Genomic DNA, 18,044 nt, shown 5'->3' on the forward strand with positions numbered 1-18,044 from the left:
CCAATGCTCCCATGATTAACATTGGTTCTCCACAAGGTGTCTCTGAAGCTCATAGCAGCAATCACCCAGCCTCTCCTGAAACCAACCTCTCCATAATTCCCTATACTCACCTTCAACCCACCTCTCTCTCTGAGTGCATCAATATTTTCTATCATGAAGCCTCCTTGAGGCTCCGCAATGTGCACGGTCAGACTGACCTCAGTGAGAATGCTGAAAGTGTGGCTGATGAGTGGAACAATCTGAGCACTTGGCTAGTGGCTCAAGTTCCAATTATGATGCAGCTCCTGCATGCAGAGGGAAGTCAGAGCATTGAGGCTGCAAGGCAAAGGTTTGCTAGAAGGGTGGCTCTTCATGAACAAGAACAGAGAAATAAGCTTCTTGAAGCCATTGAAGAAGCCAAGAGAAAGAAGGCTCAAGCAGAAGAAGCTGCGCGTCTTGCAGCAGCTCAAGCTGAACAAGCCAGACTTGAGGCAGAGCGACTTGAAGCTGAGGCTGAAGCTCTTAGATGCCAAGCACTTGCACCAGTTGTGTTTACTCCTGCTGCTTCTGCTTCCATTCCAGATCCTCAAGCTGCTCAGAATGTTCCTTCCAGTTCTACTCAGCCAAGCTCATCCAGACTCGACATCATGGAACAACGTCTTGACACTCATGAATCCATGCTGATTGAGATGAAGCACATGATGATGGAACTTCTGCGACGCACTGACAAACCTTAGTTTTAGGATCTCTTCTTTTTCTTCTTTTTCGTTAACTTTGTTTTCCTTTGTTAAACTCTGTTTCCTTTTTAATTTGTTCGTTTGTGATTATATATGCATATCTATTTACTTATGTCACATATGTTTGCTAAACTCGTTTTATTCATAATCTTTTTATGTTTACATCATACATTACTTCCCTATAAAGTCTAGAATGGAGGATCTCTCCTCATTCTTCTGCACTCCTGGCGCTGCTCTGACCTATCTTTCTCCAGATGCTCCAGTACATGCTGGATGTTGCTGAGCCTGTTCTTTAGCTCATCCCTCTCCAGAATCTCTTCTGAAGTCTTGAGCTTCTCTTCCAAACACTCTTTCTCTTCCAGCAGCTTGAGTTCAAGCCGGCTGAGTTCTTGCACCTCCTCCACGAAGGCAAGAAATTCCTTCAGGTCTCTCTCCAACTCTGGACGCAGGTCCTCTTCCAGCAGTGTCCGTGTTAGCTCCGAGATGGTCGTTGTACCCTCTGGATGCCTGATGTTCAGGAACAAGTCCTCTTCAAAGGCCTTCTTCCTCAGCTCTTCTAGTGCTACGTTGTATGATGCCATTCTTTTTTACTGAAAATTGTTCGAGGTGTGAAGCTTACCTTTCTCTCCAACGCTTTTTATAGGCTTCACTTTCTCTCTGTAAGTTAATGCTCCTACAGTTTCTCGAGGTTAAGTTCTTGGTAACTGACCCTTCTATTTACTCACTTGACCGGTGGTAAACGTTCATCCCTTGCATTAACTCTTTTATTTATTTCGCCTAACTCTGATTCTTACATCGTTTTCGTTTTCTTTAAACTTAGACCTTCTCTAAGGGGGAGTACCTTGTACTTCAAGCTAAGTTTTTCACACCCCAGGCTTTTTGCTTATGACAAAAAGGGGGAGTAAACCCAGTTTTTGATGTGTAAGATGTGTTAGTGTGATTTATTTTTCTTTTGGAGATTTTAAGAGTTCCACCTTCATGACCATAGATGTGTCACTGGGCAAATACAAGGAATACATTTCACTTCTTCTGAAGTGATTCTAAGTTGACTCTGATACCCAAGACTCTGATACCTTGTTCATGACTCTGATTACTTATGCGCTCTGTTTACTCGATTTTCATCTATGTCATAAGTTTTTCACTCTGAACTCTTATATTATTTAGCTCAGAATCTAGACTTTACTAACGTTTTCATCAAGTATTAGATTCAGGGGGAGCTAAGCTCAGAATCAAGCAGTGACTTGAATTCAGAATGAGCAAGATAAACTATTCACATCAGGATAAGTCTTATTCTATATCTCTAAACTCTGAGTAAATTCAGTTTAATGTTTAAGAATTGTTCATCAAAAATTTTAGTTTTGTCATCATCAAAAAGGGGGAGATTGTAAGATCAAGTTTTGATCTAGTAGTACAACTCTATGTTTTGATGATTACAAGTTAACCTTTTGATATGAACAATTGTGGTACTCTAACGTGTTTTTCTGAGTGTGCTATTTACAGGCTCTGACCTCAACTCAATCTCACACAAATCAGAAGCACTGTGTATAAAGAGTAACCCAAGCAACGCTTTCGCATTCACCATGTTCAGTATGAACAGTGGAAAAGCTTCAGAAGTTCTGAAGCTATACAAACTCTGATGTGGACTCAGTCGCTAGAAGCTCTGAAGATCCAGAAGTTCTGATAACCAAGAAACACTGAAGGTTCAGATGTTCTGATGGTGTAGAAGACTCTGAAGATCCAGAAGCTGAATAGTGGAAACTCTGAAGTCCAGAAGCAAGAAACTCTGAAGGCCATGTTCTTCCCTCTGAATTCAGAATCAGAAGATACAATGGTCAGAGGATCTGTGCTTTCCCTCTGACTCTGATCAACCGGCTTCACAAGTTCCAATATGAAGTATTCCCCTGATCAGAAGTCTCCTAGGTTAAAAGGTCAAGTCGCTATCCAAGTACAAAAGCAAGTGTACCTTCCTGACGACCTACCTAACGTTCTCAGCCACAGCAGAAGCTGGATTTTCCAGAACTGCCCTCCAACGGTAGCATTTCCCATGCAACGCTCAACCCTAATCCTTGGAGTATATATAGAGGCTGAAGATTGAAAGAAACGGCTAGAAGAAGCATTCACATACGCAAGACATATTCAAAATATTCTAAGCTTTCTTTCATCTGAAATTCATTGAGTTTACTATTAGCTTTTTAGAAGCAAATCTCTTGTAAACATTTCTTTGATAAACAGTTTGTTTAGTTCCTTTAGGAGATCAAGGTTGATCGGATCCTAGAGAAGACTAAGAGAGTGAATCTTAGTGTGAACTAAGTCAGTGTAATTGTTAGTCACTTGTAGGTTTCAAGTGCAGTTGTAACTCTTACCTGATTAGTGGATTGCCTTCATTCTAAGAAGGAAGAAATCACCTTAACGGGTGGACTGGAGTAGCTTGAGTGATTTATCAAGTGAACCAGGATAAAATCCTTGTGTGCTTCTCTATCTCTTATCTTTAGCACTTAAGTTCTCGAAAGATTTGTCAAAATCTTTAAGGTGGAAGTTTTGTACTGAAAACGTTATTCAAACCCCCCCTTTCTACCGTTTTTCATACCTTCAGTTGTAATTATGTTAGAGCCCCCTTATTTGACTTTATGTATGACATGTGCTCATTGTACACTTGTCTGATGGTGGTGAGATTACCAGGATTGACATTCTTCAATGCGAGCAGCATGTTCCCTGACTTAACTAGATAGATGACTGACATATGGATGGCCAAACAACGTCTCTGATCTCTCATGATTGTGGCGTCCATCCTTCTCATTGACCCTCCAGCCTTCCTCGGTTGGTCTCGCTCTTAGCCTGAGTTGAATATGATAATTTCTAATATTGATATATTGATAAACTTGTACAATATTTATAGATGTAAAAGATATCAAAACTATATCTTACTAAATCTAAAAGATACTAATCGATAATAGAAACCTATATTTGAACCATATCTCTATTTCTAAACTAAATCTTAATAATAATATTCAACACTCCCCATCAAGCTGGAGCATAAATATCTAATGCATCCAGCTTGTTACATATATATTGTATCCTAGGACCTCGTAAAGACTTAGTTAACATATCTGCAAGTTGATCCCTAGATTGAACATAGGAAGTCTTGATGAAGCCTGAGAGGATATTCCCTTTGATAAAATGACAGTCAACCTCTATATGTTTGGTCCTCTCATGAAAAATTGGATTTGAGGAAAGATACAAAGCTGATTGGTTATCACAAGCAAGCTCCATTGGACCTAACTCACAAAACTTCAACTCCTGGAGCAAGTGCTTTAACTAGAGCACACACGTAGTATTAGCCATATCACGATACTCTGCTTCTGTACTAGACCTCGCTACAACAGTTTGTTTCTTGCTTTTCCAGGAAATTAGATTTCCTCCAATAAGAACACAATAACCTGTAGTGGATCTTCTATCACTAACATCACCTGCCCAGTCTGCATCAGTATATGCAATACCATCAGTATGACCCTTGTCTGTATAGACAAGCCCCTTTCTAGGTGATCCTTTAATGTATTTTAGGATCCGGATGACTGCATTCCAATGACTATCACATGGTGAATTAAGAAACTGACTCACAATGATAACTGGGAAGGCAATGTCAGGTCTAGTCATTGTAAGATAATTCAATTTCCCAACTAACCTTCTGTATCTCCCTGGATCAGGATATGACTCCCCCGATTAGGAAGAAGCTTCACATTGGGGTCCATAGGTGTGTCAATAGGTTTACAATCAAGCATTCCGGTTTCCTCTAGAATATCAATAACATATTTCCTTTGAGAAATAACAATACCTGCCTTTGATTGTGCCACCTCAATCCCAAGAAAGTATCGTAACTGACTAAGATCTTTAGTTTGAAAGTTCTTAAACAAGTGTTGTTTCAACTCCTCAATACCTTTTGATCATCACCTGTAATAACGATATTGTCCACATACACCACAAGATAAATGGATTGATTGGATGATGAGCATTTAAGAAACACATAATGATCGGCTTCACAACGAATCATGCCAAACTCTTGAATGACTTTGCTAAACTTCCCAAACCAAGCTCGAGGTGAATGCTTTAAACCATATAGAGATTTCTTCAACTGGCAAACCTTACATAACTCCCCCTGAGCAACAAACTCAGGTGGTTGCTCCATATAAATCTCCTCCTCCAAATCACCATGTAAGAAAGCGTTCTTAATATCAAGTTGATACAATGGCTAATGTGAATGGCAGCAATAGCTAAAAACAAACGAACAAATGCCATCTTAGCAACGAGAGAGAAAGTATCACCATAATTTAGACCATATATCTGAGTGTGCCCTTTGGCAACAAGTCGGGCCTTTAAGCGGTCCACCTGTCCATCAGGGCCAACCTTAATGGTAAAGACCCATCGACATCCAATTGTAGATTTACCATGAGGAAGTGGAAGAAGTGTCCACGTATGATTGGCTTCTAAGGCAGTCATCTCATCAATCATAGCTTGTCTCCATCCAGGATGGGAAAGTGCTTCATGAACTGTTTTAGGGATAGTAATAGAAGACAAGGCAGACACAAAAGAACAATACGAAGGTGATATGCGGTGATAACTTAGGAAATTATAAATGGGATGAGGATTAGCCGTGGAACGATTACCTTTACGAAGAGAAATAGGCTGGTCATCAAGAGGATCAGAGAGGACCACAACAGGAGGAAATGTTGGAGCTGGAGCTGAATCACGAGTCTCAACTGTAGGAGAAGGTCCTAATGTGTCTGATCGTCGTCGCTCATAAGTAATACCAAATCGACGAGAGTCAGCGAGTGGCACAGGTAATACCGGAGATGCAATACCAGAGTCAATAAAATCCTGCGAAGCCACGTCGGATGCTGAGTCAAAGAATGGTGTATCCTCAAAGAAAGTAACATCCGCACTCACATAGAACCGTTGTGTAGTGGGTGAGTAACACCGATATCCCTTATAACAGCGAGAGTATCCAAGAAATATACATTTAATAGCTCGTGCAGTCAACTTGTCACATCCAGGGGAAAGATTATGAACAAAGCAGGTAGAGCCAAACACCCGGGGAGGAACAACATAAAGAGTGTCTTGAGGGTGCAAAATACTGTGAGGAACCTTATTACCAAGAACAGCAGATGGCATGCGATTGATTAAATAACATGCAGTAAGAATAACATCACTCCAAAACTTCAATGGTGCTTTAGTAGTGATTCATAAAGTTCGGCCTGTGTCTACCAAATGACGATGCTTACGTTCAACCACACCATTTTGTTGTGGTGTATGAGGGCAACTGGATTGATGAATGATGCCATGAGATGCCAAGAATGAAGTAAACTGCGCAAAGAAATATTCTTTTGCATTATCGCTGCGTAAAGCACGAACAATCTTTCCAAATTGGTTCTTGATCTCAAAACAAAAAGTCTTAAAAACATCAAATAACTCAGAACGATCTTTCATTAAAAATAACCAAGTACATCTTGAAAAGTCATCAATGAAGGTAACATAATACCTAAATCCTAAAACTGACGTAACACGACTTGGACCCCAAACATCAGAATGAACGAGGTCAAACAGTGATACAGTGGGACTACTAATACTATATGGAAATGATGCTCTAACATGCTTTCCAAGTTGACATGACTCACACTCCAATGTCTTCAAGTGAGAAAGCTTCGAAACCATTTGCTTCAACCTTTCAAGACTTGGGTGACCTAACCGACGATGTAAAAGATCAGGAGACTCAGAGACTGCACATAGTGTTGATAGATAATGTAACACCCCGTTTTTAATTAAAATAATGTTGGTATTTTATTTTAATTAATATTATATTGTATGGTGGTTTAATAGGTGATATAATAATACTTTAATGAAATAAAATATATTTTTTGTGATGCTGGGTGTGTTTTATGAAATGGAAGAAAGTTAGGGGGTGAAAGTTAGGATTAAAAATAGAGACAAGGACTAGGAGAGATTTTAGGATTTTTAGTTTAGCCCTTGAGGAATTAGGTTTAGATGGTTTAATAAGGATGGGGAAGCAGCTAAAGAAAAAGAAAGAAGGTGAAAAAAAAAAAAGAAGAAGGCTGTGCGTGAAGTAGCAGGAAGAGAGGGAGAGCGGATCGGCTTCGGAGAATTCGATCGGGAACGGGGAGCTGCACTCAATCCAAAGGTAAGGGTGGGATTTTGAGTTTCTAATGGAATTATGGTGAATGATATTAGGGATTTGGGAGATGTAGAATTGTTTCTGTTAATGATGTTCTGGAAATCTGATTTGAAATCCATTGATTTTGGGATTTTCTTTTGTGTGATTGAACGGGGTGAGGGCAGAACCATAGTATGCTAGGAGTTTTGGGTTGAGGTTCCCTTTTGATTTTCTTTATGATCACGCACATAAGGACTGTTAGGTAGCATGCTTGTTAGGTTTTGTGTCTTGTTTGATGAGAAACAACTTTAATCACTTATTTTGGAACATAAAACGGACTGGTCATTTTCCTGGTATGAACCGTGACTTTCGAAGCCTTTTAGAGCCTGTTTAGAGTGCTCGAATAATGTTGCGTTGAACTGAGAAAGTGTAGACCTTTGAAAGAGCTTTCTGGAATGATATGGTACATAATTTTTGGTTGAGAGACAAGGTCTGTAAGTTCAGTTTAGTAAACCATGTTTTTTTGCGCTCTGTATCTGCTATCTCTGTCAGTGAACTTCAACGTGATTTTTCACCTTGTTAATGTGCCCAGAAAATTCTTTGATGAACTAGAAAGTGGTAGAGTTTTCTGTTAGCTTTTCAAATTGAGGTCATTTGTAATTTTTGAACAAGTAACGAATCCTGTAGGTTATCTCTACTGAAATATGTTTCTGCTGTGAGCGTAATTCCTGAACTGCTATATGATTTATGCACGGATTTGATGATGCTGTGCTGCTGTCCAAAATTTCCTGGGCTGGACAGTACACTTCGAGACCTGTTTTCGCCCAGTTAGAGTGCTCAAATGAAGATGTGATCAACTAAGAAACTGTAGGACTTTACGTTAGCTTTCTAGGCATATAAAATACATGATTTTTGGTTCAGTAACGAATTCAGGAGACCGCTTTTAGTGGCTGGTGTTCCTGCTGTTTTTCCAGATTACGGAAATTCTGATTGTTTTGGAAATATAATTAGATTTAGCTTACATGTTGTATGAAAGTTAATGTCTTTATGTGCCATGTATTAGCTATGAGGATGATGCATGTGGCTGAACACCTTTAGCATGAAATCCATAATTTATTTACCATATGTGATAGCTTCTTCCATGATTGCATGCTTAAGTGAGTTGTTTCATTGATTTGGTGCCAAAATTGCCTAAGATGTCAGGGTAATTGTATAGTTGATAAAAATGCATGTGTGCTGAATTGTGTTGTTTTAAGCGATGTTAGTGATGTAGTGATATATGCGCAATGCCTCATGTTGAAGTGATGATTATGAGATGTATACGTCCTTTTGAGTCGCATAGCATCTGCATACTCTGTGATGGCCTGTATTGGCGATTTGTGATGAAGGCTTATGCCTTGTGCCTCCAATAATTGGCAATTAGTGATGAGGGCTGAAGCCCTGTTGGTACCACATACATATGCATAGTCATTGTTGTGTTCGAATTGTATCATTGTCGATGACGTTATTTGTGACTGTTTTAGTAACTGAGCTATATGAATATATAAAGAAGTGGTGTGGCATTAATCTAGCATATTTATTGCCATTCTTATATTTATGATACTCGATATCTCACCTTTTCTGTTTGAATGTTACCCTTGTTGGTAACGTGCAGGTAATCAGGAGTAGTCTATAGCCTTTATTTCGAGTTGGAGTCCTTGCTCTGATACGTAGCACTCGGGGGGGGGGGGGAAATGGACGCTTGTTTTCCTTCTGTTATAATTTGAATTAAGTTGTTATTTGAGAAGTTGTTTCTGTTTTAAGTTGTGGGCAAGATACTATGTTTTCTTTAAGTTTTAAAGACATTGGATTCGCTGCATAACTATTTGTCAAAGTGAACTAGTTCAAAGACTAATTAACTGTCACAAGAGCATTTAAGTTTATTTATGAGTTCATCTCAAAGTTTATGTGCTATGTATCTGTTACAAGAGCATTATGTTAATGTTTTAAGTGATTATGTAATGCCTCATGAGTGTTAAAATTTTTATCACTCTGATATTTGCAATACATATGCCGTTTAGAATTGGGGTGTTACAGATAAGGTTGTATGTAATAGAGACCACGTGATTCATATCCAACTCCAATCGTTTTCCTGGTACTTCGGTCCTGTATGAGAAAAGAATCAGAAAAAAAAGGTTATGGAACAATTCAAAGCACGAGTAAGTCGGCTTATGGAAATTAAATTAAAAGGGGAACCAGGTACAAATAAGACAGAATCTAATGATAAAGAGGAAATGGGTGAAGCTTGACCAATGCCCTTGACTTGTGCTTTAGATCCATCAACAAGAGTAACACTATGAGGTGGTTTACGAGGTGTCAAATTATTGAAAAGGGAAGGATTACCAGCCATATGATCAGAAGCACTAGAATCTAAAATCCACGATCCTGCAGATGGAGAGAGACAAAGGGTAGAATTACCAGCATGTGCTACGGTGGCTGAGGAAGAGGATTGTTGAGCTGCCTTAAGTTGAAGAAATTCCTTGTATTCACTAGCAGAAAGACGATGTTCCTAAGATTCGAGCTTTTGTTCAGTAGCATGTACCGGAGATTGAGCAACCGTGGCAGTTTTGCCAGGAAACCCAACTAAATGGTAGCAATGATCCTGAGTGTGGCCGTCCATATCGCAATAGGAACAATGAAGATTGCTTCTTCCTCTTCCACGACCTCCATCTCTACCTCCATCTTTACCTCCACGACCTCGACCCCGACCAGAGGAGTTTGAGGCCAAAACAGATGACTCAAAAGGGGTGGGAGAATCCATCTCTGCTGGCGGAACCTTAATTAAACGACCAATAAGCTCTGCAACTGTAGGGATAGCAGGATTTGTCAGAGTTTGATTCTGAATAGATTCATAGTCTTTATGAAGGCCATGGAGAACAAGTACCATGAGAAAATTATCATTCTTCTTTTTCATTTCCTTCACATCATCATTTTCCAACATCAGTTTGACTTTATCACAAAGAGACTGAGCCTTCTTCAGATAGGAGGGCAGGTCAGAATCTGTCATATGAAGAGACGATATACCTCGAGCTGTCTCATAAAGCCTTTGAACATCATTCACATAAAAGTTTTCAGCTGTCTTCCAAATATCATAACAAGTTTTGTAAGTTCGAAAGTGAAGCATCAAACTCGGTTCAATCGACTGCCATAACAAGGAAACGAGCTGAGCATCAACTTTCTTCCAGTCGTCTCTTTTAGAAACATCAATGTCAGAAACCTTAGAAGAAAGATGGTCAGATAATCCTTGACCAACAAACCAAATGTCAACAGCATCACGCCAACTCAAATAGTTCTTCCCATTAAGCTTTTCCGAGGTAATTTTAGGAGATCCGGAAAAAGCATAAGACACCAAACTCTTCTTCTCTTCATCCATGAAGAAAAGAGGAAAAATACCAAAAAGACAAAGCACCAATAAACAAAATTGGGCAAACGATGAGAGACGTCAAGGAGGATGTCAAAACAAATGCAAACAACACCTAAAAAACAAACCAAACCAAACCAAACTTTGCCAACAATGAGAGGTGGCACGAAGAACGTCCAAATAGGGTCAAAACAGAAGACCCACAAACCAAACATGGCCAAAAGGGAAAGAGGAAGGTCGGGCGATCACTCCGGTGGCGGAAAAAACGACACGTGGCGGCCTGGAAGGTGGCGCGTGACACTCACGCGCCGGCGATGCTGTGCTGCTGTGGCGGCGCGTGAGTGGTTGGTCGAAGTTGAAATTTCGTCGGAAAGTAGATCGGCGGCCTCTGGTTCTGATGGTGGTGGTCGTGTAGTCACTTAACCACCGAGAAAAACGAGCGGCAACAACACAGTGGCTGCCGGAACAACAAACCAGTAAAGAGAAAAAGAAACCTAAAAAACCTTGCTTTGGATACCAAGTTGAATATGATAATTTCTAATATTGATATATTGATAAACTTGTACAGTATATATAGATGTAAAAGATATCAGAACTATATCTTTCTAAATCTAAAAGATACTAATCTATAATAGAAGAGCAGTGCTATTTAGCCCGACAGAATTGTGCACGAGTGTGCACGAGAAGCAATTAGTAGCGGTTTCAAACCGCCACTAATATACGGTGCCAGGAAAAAACACAAGGTTTACAACTTTCTGGCCGTTATAAACCGCCACTAGTTTGTTATGCCAGAAAAAACCGTAAGCGTTACACATTTCTGGCGGTTTCAAACCGCCAGAAATTTCCTCGTGCTCCCATCGTGCCTTATATCATTATCCATAATAGAAACCTATATTTGAACCATATCTCTATTTCTAAACTAAATCTTAATAATAATATTCAACAACCTGAAAGGACAGTTAGACTTGCTAGTTCAAGTGCCCTGACGCTTTAAGATAGACTTGTACAAAACATTTGCCGCTCCGCTCACATCATAATGTCAGAAGCGTCTTCCTTTTAACACCCCCATTATCAGACCTGATAATAACAACAACGAAGTCTAATTTCTTTTCAAGATTACAAGCCCATTCCAAGACCTCATCCCGAGAAGCAAACACCTACAACCGCAAAAATATTGGTCATTACAAGGTCATTGATGCCTAAATTTGTTATTATCATGGATATAGACAGTAAGCTACCTTATCTGTGGTGAATGTCTTTTTATAGTTCACATAAAGTGGCTCGTCTTGCACATCTTCTGCGTTTACTAACTTGCTAAATGATGACTTCTCTTCCAGCTTGCCAACCTCATAAGACTTAACTCGACTCATGGTAATAGCTTTTACAATGGTCAAAGAAAATTGTAAACAAACATACAATTTTTTTCTGCATTTTGCAATAGAACGCACTTTAAAGTGTGTTAACGTGCATAATTAAATCAATATAACATTCAAACCTATCAAACTTTAAGTGCGTAACTACGCACTATTACACACTTTAAGGTGCGAAGCATGACATAAACGAACAGTAACGAACGTGACAACAGTACCTTAAACGGAGACGGCGTTCGCGAACCACGCACACGACGGAGACGAGGACGGTGAAGGTGAGGGCGACGACGACAGAGACAAGGACGGATCGCGATGACGACGGGAGGGAAGAGGAGGAAGAAATGGAGGATGAGTTTGGATAGAGAAATTGAGGATAAGGGATGATGTTGGTAAAGAAAGAAGAAAGATGAGAGAAGATATGAGAATAAGGGGTGGTGGGTGGAAGGGGGTAGAAGGGGGAAGTTATTTTTTTTAAAAGTGGTAATTTTGTCTTTTCGCCATTTAAAGGAAGGTGGAACTAGATGTGGGAGGTGAAAATTACTACTTTAAAGAAATCTCCTTTTCACTCAATCGAAAAAACATAAATATCCACTCATTTTTTCTTTATATTCATTCTTCTTATACTCCTTCACTCCTTTCTTAAATATTTTTTCCTCCAATTTTTTAGGGTTAATCGTCTACTTGGCCCCTGTCTTTGTCTCACCGTCTGAAATTAGTCCCTCCCCGGAAAATTTGCAAATCTGGGTCCTCTCGTTTGCAATAAGTCTGGAGCAGGTCCTCGCCGGAGCCCGGAGCTCCGGCGAGTGATAATTTGGCTTGCTGACTGGGTTAAGTATGCTGACGTGGATTAAAAAAATAATAAAATAATAAAATTAAATAACAAGTCAGAAATTTAAATTTAATTAAAAAAGTAAAATCAATTAACAAAAATAACCCTAGTTTAATTAATAAAAATTAAATTAAATAAAAAACCCAAATCAAAAGAAAAACATGCGCTGAAGTTAAACCCAAAAAAACCCAAATTCACATCTCAGTTCATCATCTTCATCATCTCCATCTCATCATCTTCATCCTTCAACCTCTGTCTCTTCCTTTCTTCCTCCACACACCTTCTCTGCGAATCTCTCCTTCTCCCCTTTTCTTTCTGGCAAAATGTCTCTCTCTCACTCTCACTGAACAAGAATCTGCAACAGAAGGAGAATTGCAGAAAGCACTTATGCACCAAACCCAGAAGATGAAAACACCCCAAATGAACCTCAACCCCACCGCACGTATTCCCCTGCTCCACCACACGTTACCGCCACCATTAACCTCAACCCCACCGCCACCATACCCATCCACTCCCCACTCCCCACCGCCACCCTTAACCCCAACCTCACCCCAATCGAAACCCAAACCACCTACTCCCCACCACCACCCTTAACCCTATAACCCCACCTACACAAACAGCAACCCTAAGCCCAGCGACATCAACACCAACCCTAAGCCCAGCGACACCAACAAGCCACAACCACCATTCGAGCTCAATCTGAAGCAAGATCCAGTCGTACCAGAACTCAGATCAAGCCAGATCGAGCAAGATTGAGACCAAGAGAACACAGATCGAACCAAATGAACCCAGATCAAGCCAAATCGAAACCAATCGAGGCCACCACGCATTCATCTCTGTTGTTGGGTTTGCTGTTGGTGGTGGCTCTGTCGAAGTCACCACGGTTATTTAACCATGGCTTTGTTTCGAGTTTTTAAGGTTGCCATGGGGGGTGGATCCGGCCACGATGGTGAATGCTTTGGTTTGGTCTTAGAGAGAGATGATGGGTTCAGGAAGAGGAAAAGGTTTTTGAAGGTGAGTGGAGAGGAAGGGGTGGCAGCTAAAGGATTAAGGGGAGAAAATGGTTGGAGGCTATGGGAAGAAGGATAGAGAATTAGGGTTCAGGGAAGATGAAAGCAAAAGATAATTTTTTTTGAAAGAGAAGAAGATGAATTCTGGAAAGAGTTTTTTTTATTTGGACCTTAATCATGATTAGTTAGTTTTTAGGGTTAATTAGGGACTTTCAAGTAAATAAAACTGATTTGTATTTTATTTTAATTTTTTAATTTTTTTTCCTTGACACATCAGCCTCATTTATCCAGTTAGCATGCTTACTCATCACTCGCCGGAGCTCCGGGCTCCGGTGAGGACCTGCTCCAGACTTATTGCAAACGAGAGGATTCAGATTTGTAAATTTTCCGGAAAGGGACCAATTTCAGACGGTGAGACAAAGACAGGGATCAATTAGATGATTAACCCAATTTTTTTATCTCTGCATCCAAACAAAGCATTCATCAGCTCGTAGAAGTGTCAATTGAAACCAGCACAGCACATTCACTCTTCAGTTATGATTTGTGTCAATTGTTAGACGGAAGGTTGCTAGGGTAGCTAGGTATTGCTCCAGTTAACAATTACTATTATTATTATTTTTGGTCTAATGATTGGTATTGTTGAAATATTTATAGCAACTATTGGCCAAACCAACTCTACCGCAGGTTGCGAGCTACTTGGGTAAGTTTGATTGGTTATATTTCATCATTTCTGTACAAAAGTATGTATACGTGTACTACAAAAGAATGCATACACTTTATCACACTTTTTTCTCTCTTTATCTCTTTCAGTTACATAAAATTATGGTTTAATCCTCAAATTGGTCACTGTTTTTGTCTCGCCATTTGAACTAAGTCCCTCTCCGGAAAAAATTGTGGAAAAGGTCCTCATCATTGTAAAACGTGTGGAGCCGGTCCTCGCCGGAGCCCGAAGCTCTAGCGAATGATAATTTGGATCGCTGATTGGGACAAATGAGCTGACGTAATTTTTTTTAAAAAAAATAAAAAATAAAATAACATGTCAGGTTTATTAATCAATTAACTAAAATTACCCTAATTAACCAATTTGAGGATTAAGCCTAAAATTATATATCACATCTCACATATATCTATTCAATTTCTATCTCTATCCAATGGTCTTACAATCTTGGATGTAACAAAGTTTTATTATCCTTAGTATTTATAAATAGAAATATACTAAATTTTAATATATTTCTGTCCTGGAACTTCAATATAAAAAAGGATATAAAAGAAAGAAGTATAAAAAAAAAAGATGTGAAAAGAATGAGTAGTACAATAAAAATCAAATTCTAATAGTGCACGAAACCCATATCAAAAAATTGATAAAGACATGATAGGTTGTATATAAACTTATCCTAAACGGCATATGCCAATCCCATTGTTCATGCTTTCCCCCTTGTATATGGAATTTTGATCTCTGTTTGGTGGTTATCATCAGTTTCTGGACAGCAGATTGTGGGTGTTTGGTATGGCTCTTTTTCATCCACGTTAGCATGTGATTTATCTTTCATAAACCATAAGTTACACATTATATGATAAGATTCTACAGCATAACCATTTTCTAATATGCTTAATTGCACAAGTTTGGTGTGAGCAGAACAGGGGGCCGGGTCACATAGCAATGGCATTCTGGAACTTGTTCGTGGTGGCACTGATGCCAGTGTTGGAGACACTCTTGGTTACTCTCCTTGGTGCATTGATGGCTACTGAACGTTTCAACTTCCTGCGAGGAGTTGAAGCCAAGAATTGTTTGAACAGTGTGAGTTCACTCTGTTTTTAATTAAGTACACTAGATACCATTATATTAAGGTGTTATTGGATAATTTTTCATTAAGCTATGACTATGCGAGCTAGATCCATTGCGTTTGGAAATTCATTTCTTATGAATTTACTTCCTCCTGTCCTCTAGCTTCTTGAATCATAGGAGTTTTAAGAGAGAAGAGACATAATATTTAAGAGAGTAAATAAAAGCAAAATTAAGAGAAGAAAATAAAAAGAGGTTTTGCCAATATTCTTATTATCCCTTTATCACTTGAAGAAGGTGATCCTAGCTAGGACTAAACAATGCCATACAAGTGGCATGATCTTGTTGCACCGAAATATTCTAGAACATGGATCTAAATAATAAACTAGCAATAAACATAAAAATAATAATATCTGACTATAATTGGCCTAGTAACTTGAGACTCATAAGAAATGCAGCTATAGAAGACTATTAAAGATGCAACACTCTACCAATTACTTGGGGCACTATTTTATTAGTGTAAATAAAATTGAGTGAAAACTAAATAATCGTTATTATTACTAAGGTTAAATTATATTTATGGTCCCCATAGTTAAGACACTGTGAATTTACTCTCCTTAGGGTTTTTTTTTGAGCTAATCAAGTTCGTTTACATTTAAAATTAGGTGAATTTGATCTGTTTCTCAATTTTTTTTAATGGAAAAGAATCTTCTTTCTCAATTTACGTACGCATCTTTCCTTGTTGTAACCAAAAAAAAATTTACGTACGCATAAAATCATTTAAAATTGTGTGAATAAAAAATTAAACCTGGATGTAATGAATAGGAGCGTATAAGAAACAAAAATAAAATATATATGAGAAATATTTATAATAGAAGCAGTATATATATTTGTTTTTTTGAAAAGTAGAAGCAGTTTATTACTTTAAGAGTTGATAGAATAATAGTGCGATATATGCTTAAATGTTATTATTTTTTTTATAGGCAAATGTTAGTGGTTAGTTGTTAGTAGTTACAAATGCTCCTCCTCAGGGTTCGAACCCTGAACCTCCATCTCGAACACCTATTTCTACCCTTAACTCAACCAAGTGAGCTACTCCTCCCACCCGATGCTTAAATGTTATGCATCTATGTGACTCTATTATGAACCAATTTTTTATTTACATAGTGAGAAAACAAATTAATTAAACAACATTAAAACAATATGGGGCAAGTTTTACATGCCATACATATTTATATGAACCAATAAGGTGTAACACAATTAATGGTAGGTAGTTTGACTTTTTAAGTATTTAGTTTAGGGTTCGATATCTGAATAGTGCGTAGAAGAAACATTTTTTAGAAGTGACCTACCTACTTAACGTAATCTCTAAGTCTCGTGTGATTAATTTCATGACTATCGATCGTGGGATACCTTAGAAACTAACAAATATGTAATTTATGAGAAAATTCAAGACTTTAGTGGGCGACATCCATAGAGGACTACATGGGTCCATTTTTGTTTGTGAGGGGCAGCTGAGGGCGAGGGGAGAGGAAGGGCGTCGGGCAACGGGGCGACTACTGCGGTGCAATGGGTGATGGTTAAGGAGAACTGGAGAAATGTGATTGGTTTGAGGGGGGAAGAGACTAATAAAGTCGTTGTGGATGAGATACAATCGAAGCTTAGCGTTGGCCAGACCAACACTAAGTCATGGACCTACGAATTGAGTCTGACTGAGTTTATCTCAGCCTCGGTCATAACCGACACTAAGTTAGTCTTTGAAATTAGTATCTATGGTGAACCATCGCTAAATTGACGTTGGGCGGACACTGAGTTGGTCGGTAATTTTAGTGTCTGCTTTAGCCAACGCTAAAATTATCCTAGCAAACGCTAATGAGCGTCGGCCAATCCGTTGTTGAACTTAAGTTTCCATTTGACACTTTGCGTCGTCTTGGCCGACGCTGAAGAATGAAAATTAGCATCACAATCGAGGCCAACTCTAAATTTTGGTGCTCCAATGAGTCATTAGCTTGTAGTGTAATACATTCACACTCAGCCCACTTACACTCTATGAGAGAGATATGATTAAAAGAGAGAGAAATGAGAAATATAATATGTTATGTGTGATATGAAAATAAGAGAGAACATTAAAGACATGTTTCCCACCAAACAATGCAAACACATTGGGACACCATTTTTCTCTCTAACTATTTTCCCATTACATTACCTCACATATCACACCTATTATTTATCTCTTCTCCCTACCTATCTCTCTTTAGTAGTATGCACTCACATGGTGTACACGAAATATTATTCCAGAGAAAAATAGATTGAAAAAGTGAGAGAAAATAATATGGTAGAGAAAATGGGATGATGAATCAAAACCCATAATTAATAGCCTCTTCTATTTTTTTTATCAACCAGATATAAAATTATGTGAATTGAACACACCAATTTTTTTTCCATACCTAAATTATTTGTTTTATGCAAGAACAATCTTATAAACTCAGTCATATTAGTATTATAATAATCCTATTCATATTTAAAATTGAGTTACAATACAGTTTAATTAAAAAAGAAAAAAACTTATGTTATTTACTTTTTTTGGCACATCAATATAAGAAAAAGGAAATCAACCCCTTACACACTGCTTCATTGAACAGCTTGTGTTTTATGTGTTCACTCCGGCGCTGCTCATTGCCGAATTGGCCAAAACAATCACTTTTGACCAATTAGTTGAAATGTAAGTACTTCAATCACCATTTCTGATTTCACTAATGTTGTTTATCATCAT

At 38.6% G+C, this 18,044-nt stretch overlaps 1 protein-coding gene and 1 long non-coding RNA gene across 3 annotated transcripts in view; both read left to right on the forward strand.

The window, feature by feature from the left end:
* Positions 1-6,801: 6,801 nt before the first annotated feature.
* Positions 6,802-8,801, forward strand: LOC130714335 (uncharacterized). The gene is made up of 2 exons (XR_009011250.1): positions 6,802-6,906; positions 8,534-8,801. It is a non-coding gene; the product is annotated as an uncharacterized LOC130714335 (long non-coding RNA).
* A 6,112-nt stretch (positions 8,802-14,913) lies between these two features.
* Positions 14,914-18,044, forward strand: part of LOC130715368 (protein PIN-LIKES 3-like) — a 29,608-nt gene continuing 26,477 nt past the window's right edge. Inside the window, exons 1-3 of one of the 2 annotated variants that reach the window (XM_057565458.1) lie at positions 14,914-14,993; positions 15,111-15,286; positions 17,914-17,993. In XM_057565458.1, coding sequence (XP_057421441.1) covers positions 15,149-15,286; positions 17,914-17,993 — 218 coding nt within the window. In that variant the 5' untranslated portion in view covers positions 14,914-14,993; positions 15,111-15,148. The remainder of the gene's footprint in view (positions 14,994-15,110; positions 15,287-17,913; positions 17,994-18,044) is intronic. The other variant, XM_057565459.1, reaches the window with a different exon arrangement.

This window comes from Lotus japonicus, chromosome 4 (genome assembly GCF_012489685.1).
Source record: "Lotus japonicus ecotype B-129 chromosome 4, LjGifu_v1.2".
NCBI lineage: Eukaryota > Viridiplantae > Streptophyta > Magnoliopsida > Fabales > Fabaceae > Lotus > Lotus japonicus.